General features: G+C 39.4%; 1 protein-coding gene across 1 annotated transcript; it reads right to left on the reverse strand.

Moving 5' to 3' along the window:
- Positions 1-75: 75 nt before the first annotated feature.
- On the reverse strand, positions 76-21,540 carry LOC111584966 (magnesium transporter protein 1-like). Its single transcript, XM_035940990.2, has 10 exons — positions 21,317-21,540; positions 20,741-20,910; positions 20,547-20,664; positions 12,339-12,479; positions 12,041-12,181; positions 8,665-8,754; positions 5,338-5,401; positions 4,618-4,692; positions 1,821-1,911; positions 76-1,708 (listed from the first exon to the last, which is right to left on the reverse strand). The coding sequence occupies exons 1-10, from the start codon at positions 21,395-21,397 to the stop codon at positions 1,693-1,695; spliced, it is 987 nt and encodes a 328-aa protein (XP_035796883.2). The 5' UTR covers positions 21,398-21,540; the 3' UTR covers positions 76-1,692.
- Between the last annotated feature and the right edge of the window lie 1,926 nt (positions 21,541-23,466).

Here is a 23,466-nt window from a genome sequence, read left to right on the forward strand (position 1 = left end):
TGAAACATGGTGGAGATTCCATTATGGTATGAAGGCATTGGGGCTCTCTCCAAAAATCAACAAGAAATAGACAAAGGCAGTTAAGGCACTTTTTATCAGAAACAATCACCTCAGATCAATTATTTCTCTTTATACAACCTGATATGGCAACCACAAACATTTAAAACTTGATTTTACACACAAAGAATGCAGACCTCTATGGCAAGTCTTGCAAGTTTGAATACTTGCCCTGACGTATGTACAGTACAAAATGTCATCTTGCCCTGGGGTCACGCCAATCTCACTTAAGAAGAAAAAAAATGAAGTGTGAAAAATTGATTTGACATCTACTGGTATTACATCATAAAAACAGCAGGAAAGAACAAAAGTATTTTACATAAACATTGCTTTCTGTCATTCTTTAACATTTTTTTCATACTAATTGGTTTTTCTTATTGGGACATTAGAAACTGAATGGGGTTACGAAAGACTGCTTCATAATATGGCTGGATTTACGGGGACTATGTTGATTATTGCTTAACATTTCTGCATTGCTTCTAAAAAATAATGTTTTACGCAGTTTTGGGAAATACTGCGTTTCTCTTGAGCCCTAGCGGAAAATACCAAGAAGACCTACAAATACCAACTACTGAACCTTGAACACTGTTGTTGTTACTAGGAACCATCGGGGGGAAATTACTAACCAGGATTAGGGATAGGATTCACTGATGAAAAGTAAATGTGCTGCAGGGGCATCAACAGCTCCAGGCTTTATTGGCCATAAACTGGTTTGTGTTGATTTACCAGAAACTTTCCTTTGGAGATTGTACTATATAAAATATCACAATATTTAAAGAGAGTCCTGCTTAATTGCCAGATCTTGAGACCATATGTTGTAGGATACCAAGATCTTACTTTACAGTCAAACAGACATCATATTTGGTCATTCTTTTTCAGTACAGTTTGAAAAGGTGGTTTATAAGTATACTGCTACTTATCAAATAGTAAAAAGGGTATTTGAGCAATATCAAAAAGGACCCTATTTCTTAATGGCAGGAGGGGTATGTCATGCAGGCTGAACTTGACACATAATTAGCAAACTTGCCCTGTAGCTTACAAGCAGTCAACAGACTGTTTTGCTAGCAGTAGTATCGCAGAGCAGAAAGCCTCTAACTGAAGTGATATTTCCAAGTAATTTCCATGAGCTTTATTGTGCTGTAGCTGACTAGCTGTTTAGCCTGCAAACTGATGCTAGCAGTACCATTTTCCCTGGCGATGTCTCTTGGCTCATATGTGGTTATATTAGAAGAACAATCTGTAAAGAAAAAAAATACTTTTTCGCAGTCCCTGATTTTCAAAATAAAATAATACTAGGATTTTTATTTCCATCAGGCATAAACTAATACGAATGAAAAACAATATATTTTAGATATTAAGATTTTTAACAATTCAAATATAGAAGACGTCTTTTGGCACTTGACAGTTTAGAATGCACAGTGGTGATGAAAGCTCTGTTCTTGGCAAATGTATTGCTTGCTGGTATTTTGTAAAGGCACACTGTGTCCAACTTTTAATTCAGCATATTAAACATCAAATTATAGTTTGGGAAAAAGTTCTGCATTGCTGCAGTAGACAACACGCTGTTAATGGCACTTGAGAACTTCCTCTCCTTAAGTTTACACTTGCTTTGGAACTGCAGGATTCTCATCAGCCTTAACTCATCAGGAAGCTACAACAGAGACAAGAAAACTTTCAGAAGGCAAAACATGAAGGCACTATCCAAGCCATTCACAGCAGACAAAACAGAGTGAACTGATATGAATGTGTCCACCTGTTCCTACCTGTATGGGTATCCATGGTACTTAGCTCTGAAAATGGACAACAGCCAGCTGAAGAACAGCATCACCAGGCCAATACCTGCTATGCACATGACTGACACACACAAAGACACACAAACACACCCAAACAGAGACACAAACACACACACACACAAAGAGAGAGAGAGCGAGAGAGACCAGTAATAAACTGTCGGAAGCGACAGCAAACAAGACTGAGTTACAGAAATATAGGTTATTCTTTTCAACTCTTATCTCTTAAATAATTCCATATGTAGATTTTCAGTTAAAATACATATTTTACATAGCAACACGTATTTGTTGAATTAATCCTCTGCCAAAAGTTGTTTTGCAAGTTGTGAAAATGGCTACCTCAGACAGAAACTATGACCACACTGAGCAGGGTGGAACTTACAGTACCATAATGTCCCTCAAGGTTAATTCAATATACAGGTGGTCCTCGGTTTACGATGTCATCGACTTACGGCGTTTTGTCGTTACGTCAGAACTGGGTCCGTGGGACTAGTTGATGAGCGGAGCAGACAAATACGTCATCACATGGAGCTATAAGACGGATTTGTTTACATTCTCCGGTTGTACGCCACCTTGGATTGTGTTACATTCACTAACTTTCTGCCTTTCATTATGGCTCCCAGGCGTAAGTCAGACTCTTCTGATGGCATCTCCATGGAAGTGAAATTAGATATAATAAAATGTTCCGAACAGGTCGAAACACTGACGAACATCACCAACGAACATCATTATGAATGAAGTTGTAAAAACAGGTCAGCATATTGTAGCGATCCTCTGTGATGAATGAGTGAGACTTTATCTGGTTCTCTGGTCGTTTATTGAACCTTCACACAGGTTACTGTGGGTCGTAGCCAACGCCAGAATAACTAGAAAAACCCCATAACTTAGCTCCAGAATTAACCGCCATTCCCAGCTCCACACACACACTACTGCTGACTCTCAGCCAATCAGAGGTGAACTAACTAAACATGACACGTTCACTGACATTAGGCAAATCTGGAAATGAACAAATAACATCGAAACCTCAACATCAACAATATCAGTCTGTTACACTATTCTGTTATCTTCTTGTAAAATGATTCATACATGCATGAAAGTCGTTGGTATTCATGACTTTTCCAAAGAACTGATCATAACGTGATTCACATAACAGCTTTGTTTACATTTTTGCCATATCAGGATGCACGTAACGGTTTTGTTTACATTTTCACCGGCATTCCGAATTATGGAGAAAATCGACTTGCATCACACCGTAGCAACGGAACTCCAATGTAAGTGGAGGACCCCCTGTAATTACTTGAACAAACCAACAGAGTTGTATCAGGCTGAGATGCAGAAATTCTGTGGTATAACTGCAAGTGTCGATATGCTGGCTAACGCTCACGGTAGGCCAGTTGCAAACTAAATTTTCCTCCAAGCATATTTTTCACATTATTGTTGTGGTAGTTCCCAGATGCGATCTCAGAGTGGAACATCTTAGTATCTTAGAAAACTTGGTAAATTAGTAAATTCAACTACTACTTGGCAATTGTACAATGTGAATTTCTTTAAATAGACTTCAGCCATTTGAAATTATAGTCAATTTATGTTGACGTGACTAAATCTGAATCGCTCTACTGTTTTGTGATACAACCATTACTTGTCCTTGTCCATTGGATAAATGGAGATTATTATGTGAGCACACGAGCAGGAAATTCATGCCTTTGGTCTCTATCACACCTTTACTGATGTGTTATACCCTTAATCATTTAACACCCAGGTGATTACTGTGACAGCTGTCAAGTCTATCCTATGACAATGATCTCATGCCTATGGAGTTTCTCATGTTCTTATTGGTCAGAAACTGGTCCCTCCTTAACATGATATAAGCCAAAATGTATATCAAGGACAACCCAATTGGTACCTTTCAATTTGACCATGGGCAGTCAACTTAAAAAAAAAAAAAACAAACAAAACAATTTGGTCTAACTCACAATGCTAAAGCCTCTACTTGCTTTAGCTGATCTTTAGAATGCTTTTTTGCACAACAAAGACAGTGGACTTGATTGTTCATCGATTGCACATCAATAACTATACAAAGAAATAGCTTCAGCTGGATGCGGAAATGACAGAAGAATTCTTTCAGTATACGTATAATTATTTAGCAACTATTTTAGAATGATGTAGAAGAAAATCTATGCTTCAATGAGGTGAAGGGAATGACACTGATCGTCACGTTACAATGCAACAATGCAATGTCCTGCTGAGGAATTTGGGTCCTGCGTTCATGTGGATGTTACTTTGACATGTACGACCCACATAAGCATTGTTCCATACAAAACACTCGTGCCATTTCCAGTAGCTTTCTCCAGCAGGACAATGTGCCTTGCTCCACTGCCAAAAAGTGCTCAGGAACAACTTAAGTGACAAACTCCCCAAATAGCACTCTGACTGAGCATCTGTGGAATGCACCAGATCAAGCCCAATGCCACAGAGGTTCCAAACAGCGGGACCCAAGGGATGTGCTTCCAGTATACCAATGCCAAACAACATAGGACACTACTAGAGAGCTCATGTTTACTTCCCAGCAAACCAGAGCTGTTTTGGCGGCACAACGTGGACTTGCGCAACATTAGGAAGGTGTTTTTAATGCTGTCACTAATTGGTGCATGTTATGGGTGCTCCCTGGTTGGCACATAGAAAATGGTCTCAGTGAGCAGTAAACACTTGGACAAGTTCATGAAATGATCAAGAGTGATACAAAAAAGATGGAAAATATGTGTGTGCATACTTTTCCTCTTTCCAATGTCCATGTCAGAAGTAGCAGCCTCACACAGCAGCACTATTCCCATGGTAACAGCGGCATCTGACAGTGATGTCAAGGTTTATACATGTACATGTCAGTCTTCTACAGACTGTGAACTGTGCTATAAAAATAAGCAAAAAAGAGAAGTGAAGAACAAGGCCAAACCTGATGCTCTGAGGAAACATTAAAAAGCTTTTACTTTGGGGATGAAGGGGATACGATTCTCCATAGGGATACAAATCACTAAGAAAACACCACAAACACTCTGACCATTCATGGATAAAGTTAATAACGTTGATTATATTGTGAGAATTGTAGATGTCAGAGTCTGTGAAACATTACATGGTAAGTGAATGCTTATTTTTGACATGTCAGAGGTGTTACTAGCTGCTTTGATTAACACAGAAGTCAGACATTTTTGCAACAGATTACTAAAATTCCTTCTCTGTGCACACAGTGTTAGTGCCAGAAACTGCCGGGCACCTTCAGAGATCTTGTAGAGTCCATGCCTCACCAAACCTGAGATGTTTTGGTGGTGCATGAAGAACCTCCAGCATATAGCAAAAAGGTCACACTGATTTGTTTCACCAGTTTGCTGTCAGGACTTTTTTTTTTATCTGTGCATTTTGCAAGACATCAACAGAGATAAGACTTCTGCTTTAGCATTCATTGTTCCGTGAGAGTATACACACAGCTGAAGGATACTGAAGAGTAGGATGATGTGTGTCTCTGCCACAAACTGGGCTTGACTGCTACCGTGGATGTAACTCTGAAAACACAGATAGTTCATACATTAGTATATTGGAACAAATACAATAAAGTATTTTTTCCTGGAAAGTAGCACTACCCAATGAAAATAACATCGACCATCTTATAAGACCAACAGTGTATCAGAGTAGCATGTTCCTCTACAGAAAGTGTTGAAATGTGGGTTACATGTAGCCTTAAGTCTTTTCAGTCTGTTTATTATGAGCTTTTCAGATTAAGTCAACATTAAACTATGTGGCTAGTCAACTTTAACCGGAATCAATTTCTGAAGGCTCATGTAATGTTTTGCTGCCACAAACGACAAAGTCATGATAGCTGAAAGCAATTTCACAGCGTCTCTCAGTCTACTGCAAGAAAATCTGTCCAACAGCTGTCATCAATGGTGAGTTTAAAAAGAAAGAGCTCTGGAATATGAAAAATTGGATGTAGAAAAATTCTGACAGGTTTATGAACATGACAGAAAAGAGTGTGAGTCTATGACTGATAGATGGAATACACTTCATGATTAGCAAAGAAGAGACAAGGCTTTCAGAATCAGAACTCATTGTTAATAGTATTTTATGAAAACTATCCCAACAGGATGAACTTTAAAGTGTTTCCTATCTTGATAGTCTTTTTTACCAAAGACAGATATTGGTAGGGTGTATTGTTGTAGAACTGTAGTTGTTGACTTATATTTGGGTCAGTATGCTACATTGTGAGTTATGGAGTTACTTTCTTTAAACAAAAGCGTGGCCTTTCAGTTTGATTAGATTAGTTTAGATACTTCATTCCTCCCTGTTGGGAAATTCACAGGTTCCAGCAGAATCTACACATGAAAGATAAAACACTTGCAAAATACAATAAAGAGAATATAAGTTAAAAGTCCGGTACAGTTCAGGATACATAGTTTAAGATGCATGGTGATCAGTGTGCTGTACAGTTCCTAACTCCATTTCCCACCTGGTGGAGTTGAAGAGCCACATGGCTCGAGGGAGGAAGGATCTCCTTAGTCTATCAGTGGAGCAGGACAATGACAGCAGCCTATCACTGAAGCTGCTCCTCTGCTTGGAGATGATGCCATGCAGTGGGTTGTCCATGACTGTCAGGAGCCTGTTCAGCTCCCATCGCTCTGACACAGACGTACAACTGTCCAGTTCTGAGCCAAAGACAGAGCCTGCCTTTCTCACCAGTTTGTGCAGACATGTGGCGTCCCTCTTGTTAATGTTGCCTGCCTCCCCCACGACACTGCTGCATAGAAGAGGGCGCTCGTCTCCACAGTCTGGTAGAACATCTGCAGCAGCTTTCTGCAAATGTTGAAGGATGCCAGTCTTCTGAGGAAGTACAACGGGCTTTGTCCTCTCCTGCACAGAGCATCTGTGTTGGCAGTCCAGTCAGGTTTGTTGTCCAACTGTACTCCCAGGTATTTATAGGTCTGTACAACCTCTACACAGTCAAGGGCTCCAGGTGTGGTCTGGGCCTCCTGAAGTTTACCACCATCTCTTTGGTCTTGGTGGTGTTGAGGTGCAGATGGTTGAAGTCACACTATGTGACAAAGTCCTGGATCAGTTTCCTGTACTCCTCCTCCTGTCCACTCCTTACACAGCCCACAATAGCAGTACTGTCCACGAACTTTTGCACATGGCAGGACTCAGAGTTGTCTTTGACGTCCCATGTGTGCAGGGTTAACAGGACCAGAGAAAGCACAGTCCACTGTGGTACTTCGGTGCTGCTGACCAGTGTCAGACCTGCAGTCCCCAAGTCATACATATCGAGGTCCGCTTGTCAGGTAGTTTGTTTTTCATGCTAGCAAGAATGAGCCTACTCCCATCTCTGTCAGTTTGTCCCCAAACAGCTGAGGCTGGATGGTAGTGAAGGTGCTGGAGAAGTCCAAAAATGTGATTCTCTCAGCGCTGATGCTCCTGCCTAAGTGAGAGAGGGATTGGTGTATCGTGTAGACAATGGCATTCTCGACCCCCACCTTCTCCTGATATGCAAACTGCAAAGGGTCGGGGGCATGGTGGACATGTGGCCTCAGGTGGTCTAGCAGCAGCCGCTCCATGGTCTTCATCACATGTGACGTCAGAGAGACCGGTCTGTAGTCGTTCAGCTCTTCAGGTCGTGGTTTCTTCAGGACTGGAATGATGCGGGAAGTTTTCCACAGCTGAGGGATCATTCCCCGTTCCAGGCTCAGGTTGAAGATGCGTTGTAGAGGGTTTCCAACTCCATCGCACAGGCTTTCAGCAGTTGTGGATATACTTCATCTGGACCCGCTGCCTTGCTGAGATGTAGCCTCCTCAGCTCTCTGCACACCTGGGCTGCTGTGATCTTGGGTGGAGGAATGTTCTCCACTGTACTGATGTCAGCAGAGGGGTGGGTGAGAGATGCAGTCATCTGGGGTGAGAGTGAGTTAGGGAGGTTGAACCTGTTGAAGAAGTTGTTCAGCTGGTTTGCTCCTCCCACGTCTCCTTCAGTGGTGTCTCTCCTCGTCAAGCTGCAGCCGGTGATGATCTTCATCTCGTCCCCACACCTTTTTCATGCTGTTATTCTGCAGCTTCTGCTTCAACTTCTTTCTGTACTGCTCCTTCGCCTCCCTGAGCCAGACTCTGAGTTCCATCAGCATGCACTTTAGCTCCTACTGATCACCGTCTTTAAAGGCCCTCTTTTTCTGGTTCAGAAGGCCCTTGATGTCACTTATGATTCAGGGATTTTTGTTGGCGTAGCAGCGCACAGTTCTTACTGGAACAACGGCGTCCATACAAAAGTTAATGTAGTCTGTAGTGCAGTTTACAGCCGCCTCGATGTCCCCACTGTGGGATCCCTGCAGTACATCCCAGTCTGTAGATTCAAAGCAGTCTCTCAGAACCTGCTCTGCCTCAGGAGACTACTTCCTGAATAAGCGAGTGGTCGTGGGTAGCCTCGTCACTCTTACTTTGTAGTGATGTAGCAGAATAAGGTTGCGGTAAAAAAATTCGAGAGCAGAAATTTCTCAGGTATGAGGAGATACGCTTAAACTGAACCAAAAGAAATCTGTGCAGCTATGAATTTCTAATTAGTAACCTTGGAATTTCTGACTGCAGACGAACAGTTTTGAACATTAGTAAGTTGGTAGCAAAGCACAGGCTATTTGAGAGAGGGGGCAAGGTTTGGAGGAAAATCTAATTCGGAACAGAAATTAATCAATAGTGCTATCAATCGGAAAGACCACACTTGATTAAAGATGGGAAAGCAACTCCCTAGTGAGTGAGTATACAGTATATTGTGAATTTTGTGATATTGCCTTACAACTTGTCCTGTGCTGGGGTTCTTGTGAGCATAAGGTGGTCCTCTGATGTGGTTCCACATCTGGCCCGAAGTCATGATTAGGACAAAGCACTGAAACACAAGGAAAAACACACATACTTGTGTAATCCAAAGCTAAATACTGCTGGGTATTCATTCTGTATTTCACTCTGCTTTTGGATAAAAGCATTCAAAAATAACATTCAATGATGTTGTTTTTTATAAATTTGTACACACAATTACTTCAAAAATCACCATGCAGACATAAACGATAATGTAATGTCACATACATGTCCCATAAACAGTTGAGCCTAAGCAACGGTCAGTCCAGTTATCCAACAGAAATTTTTGTCATTGTTTTTAGTCTGCTTCCAGGTTCTTTTCACTTCACTGAAACTGCACATCATAAAGTTAATGATCCTCTGCTTGCTTTGGATTTGGATTCTAGCTCTACGCTTGTATTACTTGATGCTGGTGTGCCTATCTCTCTATATATTTTATATCTGTCTCATTCACACTTCACTGTGCTGGGCCATCACTCATTTTGGGACCTGTGACCGTCCTCAGGATCTTAATGCCTTATTCAAGATGTTCTGGGTCTGGATCTTTATCGTCTTTGTGTGGAAGGTTTTCTTGTTTTTTCTCTGTAAATGATTTGCTCATGTTTTCCCACTAATTGTGTAGTTTTTTGGGTTTCTAGGTCACCATGGTAAAAAATCACAATCAAAATAGGTCACACCTTGTTTCACTTTAACTGGCACATATGATGGTACTTTTGATAGCTGCCACTATCATGACACTGTCATGCGAAAACACTGAAAGACATTAGATGTGTAACATTTCTGACTACTGATAGAAGTAGCTGTCTGATGCTCCAGGTACGTAATAAACCAAGACGATTAAGTCTTTAACAACAAGAAACTACACTGCCATTCTGCTTGTGACAGCTTATCTGTCTGAGGTGAAGACAAGCAGGTATACCAGGTGTGACTTGCTATAAGATCCTGGCCCGGACTGATCAGCTCTACACGTTCTCTCAGGGATCATTTAGAGTTAGAAAAAATTAATGAAGTGACCGGTGCTGTAACCGTTCCACCTGCACAAATGTCCGCAACTCTTTGCCTTCAGAGATGCACATTTGGACCTACTGCTGTCTGATGCTGCAGGTATATAATAACCTCAGGGAACAGCCCTAAACAGCTTGAAGCAACAAATTTCAGCTCCATTTTGTGGAGGGAAAGAAAACTGACTGCATTCATTACTGGTGGCTATCTTTGCTATTGTACAGTTTAATCAGAGTAAAGTTGATTTTTCTGTAGATTTCCTTTAGTAGCCTAATAGATATATAATTGTAGTGAAGAGTGTGGTGTGATTGTGGCACACAAACTGTGTATTAAGTGCTTTCTGTGATGTTTTTGGGGAATATGGGTGCGGAAATGTAGAAAAAAACCTTCCCTAAATCACATTACACAACTCAAAGTACCTTGTGCATGTCTACCTGTTTATGATGGTGTAGTTCTTGACTTGTGCCATGTTGAAAGCACAGAGGAAATGTTACTAGGTCTGACCTATTAAATTTGTTGACATGACTTTTTAAAAAGATTGGCAGCAACAAAACAGGGTGCATTGTCAGACATAAATTAGGCATGTTCAGTTGCGATCAGATAAACAGGACAGGTCGCATGTCTCAAAGGGGTTTACTTACAAATACCTACATTTAGTATGTTTGTCAATAGTAGTGTAACTACTATAGTAATGTGTAAATATTTGTGAAACAGCCAGGTTTCAAAGCAAAATAACAATGGTTTTGCCAAGTTCCCCCACAATGGTTGTTGAGCTGCCAGGTCAGGGGTGACTTAAGATGTTACTGGTGGTGAAAGTTTCAGGGGGACAGATGTTAACACTGTTTTTATGGCCAATTCATGCTCTTCTCTGTCCATGTGTGGAGGCCGAAAAGTAGACCATGGAGGTGGCTCTGTTCATACCACAATAGGTAAACAGCAATCTGCATTTCCCCTCACATCTAACACAGAAAGTACGAGGAAACAGCGGTTGCAGATCATGCTGTGGTACCGTATTAGTGATTATTCCTGAGTTGTACTGAGCACAGTATGTCAACATAGTGCAGTATGTCAGCAGAGACTATGACTTCCTACTGTGTTTGGGCTCCGCCATTGGAAAGCATGTACAGACTGAATTATATTAGAAGTTTACTTTCCAATATCCTGAAATTCCACAGTTTGTATGCATGTTTACACTTTTTATATTATCTCAGAAACAGCATGAGAGAAACATCTTATGTTTGAAATTGTCTGATTCACTATTCAGTGATATTTTACATCTGTGACCATCACAGATATTTATCAGTTGGATTTGAACATTTAAGAAATTAACTTAATGTTAGTTCTAAAGGTATTTGGCCTCTGACCTCTCCTGGACAGCAAAGTTAAACACCACTCCTTGACAGGAACACATCCATGATTGGTTAGATGCCGTTTTGAATTTGGCTCCAAAACTTTCTGTATAAAAGACAGTCACTGGAATGAAAGGAGGACTGAAAATGATGGCTTAAACTAAAAATGGCTTAAAACCTGACCTAAAACAAAACACTTAAAAACAGGTTCTTTTATGATGACTTAAACAAACATTTGACTTAACTTTAAACTAGAGCTTGTTACTTTAGTAATTTTCCACACCTTTTTCATACAATTGTTACAGGTTCTTTTCTATAATTTAAGTTTGACTTTGTTTCCCTATGTTTTACTTAAAGTTTGACTTCTTAAGTTAACTTTAATAATGCAGCAGCGCAAATATTTTCTTTAAACTATGAGCATCGGCTCTTCGTGCTTTTACTTCGGCACTTTCTTGCAATGCAGACATGTCTAAGTCTATGCCAAAGTGCCTCTTTGTCTTTGTGTTCCTGAACCAACTCATCCAGCAGATCATCACAGCTACACATCTTGCTCCAGGACATTCATAGTTTTGACACAGTGGAAAAGATCATGTGTGCATCTCAAATGGTCCTCAATGCACCAGGGAATGTTGCAAGTGTGGCAAGGACCCTGTGAATTGCTGTTGATGTGTAAGATGGCTACTTTGATGGTTATGGTGTCTATTATTATTATTTATTTATTTACCTTTATTTAACCAGGAAGTCCCATTGAGATTAGAGATCTTTTTTAACAAGACAGACCTGACCAATGTAGCAGCCATACAAAATGTAAAAGTTATACAAATGCTTATATGGTGTAGTTTTTGTTTTTATAGGCACAGACTGTCATCTTTTTTAAAGTAACTCGTATATCATTACTGCTTTTGGAGGACTACCTACTGTCCTTATCTGTGTAAAGCTGCATGTGCATGTGTTGGTTGTTGTTACCAGTGCAGAAAAGGCCCAGACATTCCTGTTAAAGAGAAACTCCAAATTGTGTCTTCGTAGATATGCCAGTCCTCCAATCACTGCCAGAAGAAAGCCCAGCAGTAGAGGCCCCGCATAGTTGGGAGGACGGATGACACGAATCTGAAACGGACAAATGTGACTAAAATCATCACAGGCACCTATCATCCTAGTGTGCAACTGTCGAAAGCTCTGAGTCAAGATTTAGTTCATCATAGCAAAAACAGTGATGGATCTCAGGTCCTGGTCACTTAGATTTCACAAAATGTTGTATTCTTACCTGTACATCTGTCCTGTCTGCCACCCATCTAGCCAGTTGCTCAGCTGCAAAGCCTCTGACCTGCAGCTCGTATGTATCAGACCTGCGAGGTTTTCCTTTGGATGGGAAGTGGAGGAAGGTCGGAGCAGAATTCATATTTAGCTGCAAACACACAAATACAGTCAAAACATTATATATTAAATATAATTATATATTAAACATTACATGTGCAGCAGTGGGCTTCAATAATATTTAATTACATCCACTTATAAAATTTGAATGACGCATCCAGCTCATTTAATAGGTTCAAAGTTTGGACACAAATCAAGTTAATTACAACCATGTCTTAAATACTTGTTTTTCTGACACTTAGAGGGTTCTAGCAGTAATTGGCCAAAGTAACTGAGCACCTGTACAGCAGTAATGTACGTTCTTTCAGCTGTGGGCTTCTGAAAGTTCTACAAAAGTTGCAAAAAAAACTATGCTTTCACTAGTCATTAGGTACTGCAAACTGTCACGTTTGAGCTAATGATAGCTTGCAGTGAAACCAGCTCAGCTTTTTTGCTTATTTATTTATTCAACGGCGCAGTAGCACAATAGTGTCTAGCCCAACTCTGTGTTGATAATTAGTTACAACTAACGCATTAATTAAACTTCAGAAGATGATAAAAGAATGTCAAAATGAACAATGTGTGTGGATGCAGTCGCTCGCTGTGCATGTGTCGATCATTCACTGTCACTGTCTATTAATACCCATCACTGTCTCTCTCTCTGGAAAATGTTTCTGAGACCTCCAGCAGTGGGGATTACTGGAGTTGTTTTGGGTGGGGGTGTTGTTGCTTTCTGTATAGATAGATAACTATGACAATGTAGCGTACTGAGGAGCAGAACATTCCAGAGCAACACACAAAGATCCAAAGACCCTTTCCCAAAGACGCCATTTCAGAAGACAACTAACCCAAAGTTCACCTCCAAATGGAACATCTGCTGATCGAAGGTTTACTACTAAAGGACCACTACTGGCTCTCTGGGAGACAACAGGATGCCTCCTACCTCCACTAGAATCCGATAAGGGTCATGAAGTGTCAACTGTGAGGAAAACCACACCTCTGCAGAAGCAGATTGGCATTCTGACCTTCTGATCACCCTATCTAACACACAGAAATTACTATGCAGGAATGAATTAAACAGTTTAATTAAGAATATTAAGGAAATGCAGCATCACCGGAGTGATGATCTGGACTCAGTCTCTGATACCAGGTTGATCAGGACCAGCATGGAAGAAGAACACATGGAATCTGAAGTGCTTGTGGAGAAGCTCACACAACACAACACCCCTCTTCTCTGTCAGACCACAGCCATATAGGCAGAGAGATTTTTTTACTCTACGCATATATACTTCTTGGGTCTTATTTTCTGATCATTGAATGTATATGCTTGTTTGTTTAGCCATGTTATAAGTGTACTTCTACGTATCCTAAAGTCTACAATTTTTAAGTTTATTCTTATGTTCAATTCAGTTCAATTCAATTTTATTTAAATAGCACCAATTACAATTTAAATTGTCTCAAGACGCTTTACAGAATCGATATACCTGAACCTACAGAGCAAGCCCCAAGGCAACAGTGGCAAGAAAAAAACTCCCTTACACCTTTTATTATTATCTCAGGAACCATATGAGATAAACATAATGTGTTTGGTGTCATTTTAATCATTTATTCAGTGTTATTTCAGATCTGTGACCATCATAAATATTGAACAGCTAGAATTCTACATTCAAGAAATGAGCTAAGAGTAAGTTCTAAATGTATTTGGCCTCTGACCTCTCCTGGATAGTGAACCTTAACACCACCCCGTTGGAGGAACACGTCCATGATTGGTTAGATGCTGATTTAAAGTTGGCTCCAAAACTTTATATATAGAGGAAAGTGACTGGAATGCTACTCGACTTACCAATAGAACCAGGCTCTTGAGAACAAAGAGAAGATTGGGAGAATGTTGGGCAAAAAAAAAAAAAAAAAAAAAAAGATTTTTGAAACTGGCTTTTTCATAAAAGTTAAACTAAAACAAAGGCTTAAAATTAGGTTCCTTTATGATGGCTTAAAGAAGTGCATGACTCAACTTTAAACTAGGGCTTTGTTTTTCTATATTGTACTTAATGTTTGACTGCTCAAATTAACTTTAATACTACAACAGTGCGAACGTTTTCTTGATAACTATGAGCTTTGACTCTGTTTTTACTTCAGCACACTTTTGCAAGGCAAACCTCCCAAAGTTCTTTCTTGTTCAGCCTTCCTGAGCCAACTCATCCAGCAGATCATCACAGCTCCACATCCTGCAGCAGCCTCCCCCTCCCTCATACAAAGGCTAAGCAAGTATCACTTTCCTTCTGCTAAACAAGGGAATTCACAAATTATATCTGGTTTTCCAACTAAAGAGTGATTCTAAATTCATCACCTTTCTACCAACTGTTTCCAGTGACGATCACAGTTCACTAGTTTATTTAACTGCATTTATTCATTCATTTACTCACTGTCTGTTTTTGTTACGTCATTGTTGTTTATCGTTCGTTCATAGTATTAGTTAATTAATGTTTGTGTATAATTATCATCAGTTCAACTGTGTACTTCTTTGTTTTGGGAACTGGAAATCAATGAAATCAGAGTTTACGACTTTCATAATGAGACTGAACAATACAAGTAGATTTGATTAATTATTGATTATTGAACCTGAAATATTCTTAATAAAGGTCTCTTAAGTGGCCTTGACACCATACTTAAGTGGTATCCCTAAATTAACAAGTGCGCTTTTAATCATAAAGTGTAGTTTCTACCATTAGGTGTGTTGCAGTCGACACATTTATCCTACATTTTTGTTTGGTGCAGCCGTTTGAGGCTATTTCTGCAAGATTTTGCAACACTAAGTACAGAGTTTGTCCAAATGCAACTCCTTGTAAACAAGTTAAATTACAGAAAGAATGTGGTGTTTTTGGTAGAAAAAAGATTTTCTATAATTTGTTATTTAGAGAGCACGTGTAAAATGATAGGAACTTGGACAATAAGTAGTGTTATGTCTTGACTAAACCTTTAAATCCGTAACTTGTTAGACAGTACTGTTTGGGTGGAGTAAAACTGAGACTATAAGTATTATTTTGGATGGAATAACATTTGAAACTATGAGTACTTGGACATCAAGTTTTACTCTGTGTGGAAAACGTATTGAGCAAGTCATTAAAATTAAGTACTAAGTAGTAATCCGGGTGTAATCAGTCTTGAAAACCGTAAGTCTAGCACTTTGGCTATTATTCATTGTGATAAGCAGCACTATCTCAAAACAAAGAGATCTAGATGTACAGCCCTAGAAGTGCGGGCTGACGAGTGCAGTCCTGAAAATGCAGCCTCTAGAGCTGTAGAAAACTTGTGACAAATTTGGTCAAGATTTGAACATTTTATGGTAACTTGGCTGCAATAGACAGTCTAGAAAAATCTAGACAATTTAGAAAACTTCTAAATATATGTAATGATTTTGAGGAGGCTTAACTATCTGTAAGACAACCACTAAAAATTAGCATTTTCACTTTAGTCTAAACAAAATTGCAAGTTACAGAGTAAATAACACCCTTATAACAAGCAGACGTGTACTAAAACTGGTAAAATTGTGTACAGTGGGCTCTAAAGTACACATATATACTGCCCCCTATGGGTTGGCTTGATGTGCTTCAGCAAATGTTCTGAACATTGCCCAACAGTCAATGAGTTATGGACAACTTCCTGCCAAGTCCCACTGTTTGCTAGGAGTTTTAGTCAATGGCTACTATGTTTTTTGGTTAATCTTGCTCATTTATCAGGCATTTCAGTTCCACAATGTACACCAAATTCAATGTTGATACAATCAAAGTCCAAAAAGTAGACGTAACCAGCTCATGACAATTTGAGCCCCAGCATCAGAAGGATTATAGTAAAATGAATAGTGGACTTCTTTGGAGTTTGAACCCTAATGATAGGCCCTATTTGTCAGATACCAAATCAGAAAACTATTCAATCTCAAGTTTAAAAGGACACAGATTTACGTCATTAGCTGTATGTGAAAGCAACTCTTTCCTTGAACTAGAGAATCAATATTTTAACATAAATACTGACATAAAATGTAAAATGTTTATGATTTTCAATAACTGAAGTAATATGCAGTTAGCAAAATGACTGGCAAAAGTATCTGTATCAATATGTAGCCAGGAAAAAGACTGAAATGATCTACAGACTGCAACAATGGTATCATTCTTACATATCCATAAAAGTAAACAAAAACAAGAGAGGACATACATTATGTTACCATAACAGCAGTCCAGAAATTACTTTGTACATAAGCAGTGATCAAGAAACATTTGGAAAATCAATTTTACGTGGTACTACTAACAGACCACACTTTGCGTGTTAATAATGGTAATAGTCTATATTATGCTTAGCTAGAGATAAAAAAGGATGATGCAGTCTCACAAAGCACTCTGGGATGCTTTGGCTTTATGCACCACCGGTTGTACTGGCATGATCAGCCATTTCCAGTTTGCTGAGCTTGCGGACCACCATACAGTTTCCCTGTTTCATCTAAAATATTACATGATCCTGGGTGAGGTTTTTTAGCTGCAGTTAGTTCTACAAGGGAATCAGTGCTCAGTGGCTGCAGCTGATCTGCAGCCATTTCTGCAGGATGTCGCTATCGATGACATTGTTACATCACTGAGCTCCTGCCATCCCACCAACTGCAGTTTAATGTTTCTTGAGATCCACTTATCCAAATGACTTTAACCTCAACACTGTGCTTCCTTGGGCTTGGGCTACACACACACACTACAGTACAGACCTTCTCAACATGGCAGTTGTAGATCAGTTTAAATGAGATCTTGTCCCGGTACCAGGACCACTTAGGTCGGACTGGCTAAGGCAAACCCAGTAACAGTTATTACTAAAAATGGGTACCAAAACCAGTATTAAACAGGCACTGGGGCTAAAAGACCAGAGGATCAATACGTTTTGATGTTATTGGTTCCGCTATTGATAATTTTGTTGAACTGATTCCCAACAAAGTCTATTCATTTAAAATTTTGCTCCTCTGGCTCTGATGCAGCCATCTATTTTACATCGTAACCAGCAGGTCTAGTCAATCAATGATCATGTGTGCATGCATTTTAGCACTGCTGTTACGAGGCATATCCTGGTGGTTGTCAAATCCAGAACATACGCTATTTGTTGTAGCTACTTGTTATCTTATCTTTGATTTTTGTGCTGAGGTGAAGGTATTAATGCTTTGATGGCCTTACAGGAGACTCCAATGACAAACAGTGAGTCCACGGGCAGAGTGGGTGCAGTTAGGCAGGTATGGAGTCAGACAGTCAGGCTAGCCACACAATCATCTCATATTATCTGAATGCAAAGACCAGACGGCTATTTACAGAACTGTGACTGTCACAGATAACAGAGTTGTTGTTTTTAGCTTCTTATCATCAGAACAGGTGACTTATTGATTGCTGTCAGGTTGGAAAGAAATCTTGAAGGAACACAACAAAAAATGTTTCTGGAATAGAGTGCATACTCCAGCTTTACTGACACTATGTGTCATAAGTTCAGGGGTAATCTATCCCTTTTACAGAGAACATTATTTAGTCTTCTTGTGTTTGATGAATACATTAGTGATTTGGAAAAAGCTCCAGTGAAAACTTTGTAAGACAGGTTCCAAAAAAGTTGGTAAGATTTGTAAAATGTAAATATAAAAATGCAAATCATAATAATTTTATATTTCATTGAGAATAGTACGAAAACAACATATACATTTGTTGAAACACTAATTTTGTCTTATGCTAATTTTTATATTGATACTAGAATCGTGTTACAAAAAATGGGTGTCTGGGGTGATAAAAGACCAGAAAAGTTGTGTAATGCTTAAAACACAAGCAACTAAATAAACAAAAAACAAAAACACCAGGCTGAACATCTCACAAATAATCAGGTTGATTGGGAATAGGTCGGTAACATGAGTGGGTAAAAGATGGAGAGTGGTTCACAGCTCTGTGAAAAACTGCATGAGCTAACAGGTCAATTTAAGAAACACATTTCCCAGCATACTAGTGTCAAGAATTTAGCAATTTCATTATCTACGGTACAAATATAATTTAAAAAATGCAGAAAATCTCAAGAAATTCCTGTACAGAAAAGACAGGGCCAAAAATCAATATTAAAGGTGTGTGATCTTCAGGAACTCAGGCAGAACTGCATAAAGACACTGTTCTTGGTTGGAAACCACTGCATGGACTGGAAAGAGTTAAGATTTATTTTTTAAGGTACTACTAACTGAACACTGAAACTGATATTACATATGAGTGCTAAATTATTGATAATAATAACCATTTAATGTGCAATGAATGCACGAGTTGTGCTTGACTTTTAAAAGGGAAGAGATGGAGCTAAGCTCTGACTCCAAGCTCTGATGGACACAGACAGGTCAGGCTGGAAAGTTACAGCCACTTACAAAAAATGTTTCCTCTTCTACACGTACACACACTAACAAATATAGAGTTCTGGCTTTGATAAGCAGCACATTCCTATTTCCTTACAAGGTAACAACTAATTGCACTGAAACTGCCAACTCAAGGTTGTCTGAGGGAGAAAACCATAATAATCTTCCTTAAGGGACACCTGCATCCTCTCTATGTAATACCACTAATGGCTACATCACATCTCAGCTAACAAAGGAATAAGACTAACCGGTAGAGAGCTAGAAGTTTGCAGGAGGGTTCTTTTTACTCCTGGAGATTGGATGAATTGTGTGCCAAGAGATATGGACATATCTGTGCACCAACTAATGGGAGAGCTAAGTCTAAACCATGGTTTATCCCCACCTTTAGCCAATCACATTTCATTGTTTGAACTATATGTTTATGTTCTATAACTAATCACATTTCACCATAATGTATAAAACGTCTTGTTCATGTCAGACTTTATCCTTTTCTGGGAAGCTGTTCCAAACAGAAACGGTCCTCGTACAAGATTCTTTTGAGACACTGATATTAGAAAATAAACAGCTTAACTGGAGAGAAGCAGTTTGTTTTCTATCTCAAAAAATGAAAACGCTCAACATAAGCACTTCTGAAAACTATTGTCTGTACATCACAAAGGCAGGTAACACTGTCATGAAAAAAAAACTGATGTAAACAACATTCACACACAATACCACCCTCTATTGGCCGAAACGCACTGATCACAGACTGAAGAAAAATTCTTCTGTGGTCTGACCAATCAAAATAGAAATTCTAGTGGAAAACTGGACACGTGTCTTGAGGGATAATGAGGAGAGGGACCAACTCGCTTGTTATCCGTAAACATCACAAAAGTCAGCGTGATGCCATGAGTGCATATGACAACATGAAGCCTGAAGAAATCAGTAATGCTGAACAATGCTAAAAAGGTTTTGGAGAAACATGTGCTGACAAGCAGACATTTTTTCCAGGGAATACCTTTCTAATTTCAGCAAGATGATACTTTTACATTGTGCAGACATTCCAATAGTGTGTCTTCATAGGTAAAGAGTCTGCTGAACTAGCCTGTCTACTGTCCTGACCTGTAGCTCAATGAAGACATTTAGCACGTAATGAAATGAAAAATAGAGGGTCCAAAACTGCTACAAAGCTGAAATCCTGTACCAAGCAGGAATAGAAAAAGAATTAGCTTTCAGAACTGCAGCAAATCATCTCCTCAGTCCCAAAGTACTTAGAGTTTATGTTAGAAAGAGTCATGCCTCTGTCCCAATGTTTCTGAAATGCTTTGCTAGCATCAAAATCAAAACGAGGAAATACTTCTCAAACAACACTTAAAACGTCTGAGTTTCAACATTTTATCCATTACCCTTGTACCATTTGAAATAAATGAAAGGGTTTATATGATTTGCATTTTGTTTTAATCTACATTTTTTGTAAATTCAGTTGTATGGCAAAACACTTAGATCTCTGGCATAGCCTTAAAAGTGCAGAGAATAAATAAATGTACAATTTTAAAACTAAATAGTTCTCTTCTTGTCTCAAACCATATGACATGACTGGGGGACTCAAATTACTGACTAGCTACTGTTCTAAAGCTAAGGGTGTACTGGTCAGCAAATGTTGGTGTTGTTTTCTTATGGACGGAAAAGTTACATAAAACAAAAAGACAATCTCCACTCTTGGAGCAAAAGAAGTTGTCTCACCATCTGAAAGACATCTGATCCTTCATCGAAATCGACAGACGCAAAGAAGACTCTGTTAGTAAAGGCCGAGGAATAACGCCAGGAATTAGCCAGCACCTGGAACTCCTCATCAGCTTGTCTGAAAAAAAAAGATGCAAATAAATCCATAAATTATAAATTCAGCAATAGACGTTCCTACTGTTACTGCCTCTTACCTGCAGACCCCACACTGTCTCTGTGGCTGCAGCGCTGTGAACATGATGACCACTGAGTAGTTTCTGGGAGGAGCCTTCACAAAGCGACGAAACTTATCTCCATTCATTCTGATCACCGAACGCTTGGAGGCCCACTCCATCATCTGAGTCACCTTCTCTGACAGCAGAGTCTACACACGACACAGACAACAAGACCAAACGCCCTTCTATTAAACATACAGCTGATGACACTTAAATAAAAGTCACTGAGGCTTTATGAAGGAGTGCCTTCACCTCAGAATGACTGTTTAATTACGGCCAGTCCAACAGCAAGTTAACAAGCAGTAAGTCGGTTTAGCACAAGTTACTAGTGCTTGTGAGCTAAGATCTGATTAATGAACTTTGTTGAAAATTTGCCTATCATTTACTGCCATACTTAATGAGCTAAAGCGTTGAGCAAATTTCGGGTTACTGCTAGCTTAAGTTAGCAGAGACGACTGGCACGGAGTCGGACGACAGCCGGCTTTGCAAAAGTGACAAAAACTTTACTCAAACTTTCTGAACTTTGTGCGCGTTGGGTTACTGAAGGCATATTACCTCCTTTTTCTTCTGTGCGTTAGCATGTTCATGGTAGAAAACGACGGACATGAGCAGCAACAGGAAACCGTTCCTAAACATTCTGCTGAAAATCCACGCTACTGTCGACTGATCACAACTCTCCTGTCAGCTTCCCATTGGTCTGCTCTCTGCTGTAAACGGACAAGGAGCTACGTCATCTCCGCTGTCTGCAATGAGCTTTTTTTTTTTTTTTTTTTTTTGGTTCCAGAACTTTAACAGCAGAGACCAGCAAGACAGCAGTCCGTTTGTGATGCACTTTTAGACGTTTAAATAACAGACCCGTCCGAGATTTACTGCGGTTCGCCAAAACAGCAGACAAGTGCAGCGGCAGCAGCGGGGGGCGGAGACAAAGCTGCAGTCAACAGGAAGTTACAGAAATTACGTCACTGTATGCGACACCTATAAAGAGAAGTTAAGGAAAGAAGAAGAAAGGAGTTGAATTTCAATACTTTAAAATATGTTATTACACACCTTTGCAAACATATTGGTGAAGAAATTGTTTGGTAACAATTTAGTTGGCAGATATTCATATGTTTCCCTTATTAATGTTTGTACATCACCTGAGGATTATAGAGGAGGGATACATTTTCTGGCAGTTGCAGCTAAGCTGACTAAAATTATGCGTCTCCCCCTCATAACATGTTCTGGTCGATCCTCCTGTATTGTCATTTGTCTGTGTTGAGAATTTCTGAATAAATGCTCTGAAGTTCTGATGATCCACAGAGGGGGAATTTTAAAAAATACACGAATATCTAAAGATTAGATACTCTGTTGAAAGGAAATTAAGTTACAGCAACAACTATTGTTGGCAGTGCTGCAGTAAGTACATCAGAGCCTATAATTCCAGTCTAAAAGGTGGAACTGAATCTGGCAGTGTGTTAAAATGCCCACAGTGGTGCTGATTTTTCTGTATCAGAAGTTGGACAGATTGATCCTAAAGATTGAATTACAGTGCGTTTGAATCTAGTACCCAGAGAATATTGACCCTACGTTTATACTTTTCTTCGGAGAGGAAAAGCCGACAACTCAAACGATGAACTGAATCAGCAGTGGGGGAGTATTCCAGCTACACATTTCCAGAAAACCAGTGTTTCTGGAATGACCGCCCTTCTTTGGAATATGTCATATCTGGTTGACAAGGGCCTACATTGCAGCACATGTTAATGTAGCTGTCACTGCATTTAAGGTGATATGCTTTCACATGCAAAGGATCTGTTGAGTATTGCATAAAAGCAATCTTTGCAATTGTCATCTCTTTCACAAACAGCTAGTTCTTGCTCATGTCTGTCTTGATCTATGGAGGATCTTCCTTCCACCTCTCCCTCATGTTGATCATCAGGGAGCACTGTTTCTATAACTGTCAATAAACCTGGCTCTGCTCTGGACTCTGACATTTCTGCTTCTCTGTTATCTGTGTCTGCTGATTTATCTCCCTCATCAACCATGCCAGTAAATGGCCTATTGCTGGACAGCAGAAAGAACCAAATATGTTTATTAGATAAGACTGCTTAATGAGAAGTCAATGCATTACAACACTAAGATCGCCACACCAGACTGTAAATGCCATGACCTAAGTTCAATTCCCTACTTAGACAGTTGTGTTCTGAAGACACATTTTAATAGCGTATTTAAGTTATCATTGTCAAAGTTTTAATAATAGCCTATCAATGTAAATACAAAATTACTGCATTGTTGTAATGTAGAAGTAACTCATGGTTAGTACAAAATAATATATTTTGCTAATACAGCCTAATGCTTGATTTAGTTCCATCAAATCACTTTGTGTTGACAAAATAAATCAGGAACAGCTTTTAAGATATCTCAGTAAAATTAGAGGAAAAGGCCCTAAACACTTAACATGACTGACTTTCTTCTTCATGATCATGATGTGTCTCCTCATCCTCCTTAGATGTTTTTTTTTTAAATCCAGGAGAGCAGAGAGCTTCTTCCCTGGACGGCCTGCTGTAGATCCCTTTCTTTGTCTCTCTTGATCCTTTCCCTTCTGGGCATGCTGCAATTGGTAAATTAAAAGAGATCAACAATATCAAGACTGATTCCAGCAGAAAGCTACTTTTTATTTTTGTTATTTAGCAAATAAGTCACAGCAAGTGTTGCCTTTACCTAACTCT

This window comes from Amphiprion ocellaris, chromosome 13 (assembly GCF_022539595.1).
Source record: "Amphiprion ocellaris isolate individual 3 ecotype Okinawa chromosome 13, ASM2253959v1, whole genome shotgun sequence".
NCBI lineage: Eukaryota > Metazoa > Chordata > Actinopteri > Pomacentridae > Amphiprion > Amphiprion ocellaris.

Coding starts and splice junctions, on each gene's coding strand:
- LOC111584966 (XM_035940990.2), bottom strand. CDS start 21,397: ATGTTTAGGAACGGTTTCCTGTTGCTGCTCATGTCCGTCGTTTTCTAC. Junction 8,755..12,040: donor TCTGGGCCTTTTCTGCACTG/GTAACAACAACC, acceptor CTTGTGTTTCAG/TGCTTTGTCCTAATCATGAC. Junction 1,912..4,617: donor GGACATTGGAAAGAGGAAAA/GTATGCACACAC, acceptor TGTGTGTGTCAG/TCATGTGCATAGCAGGTATT.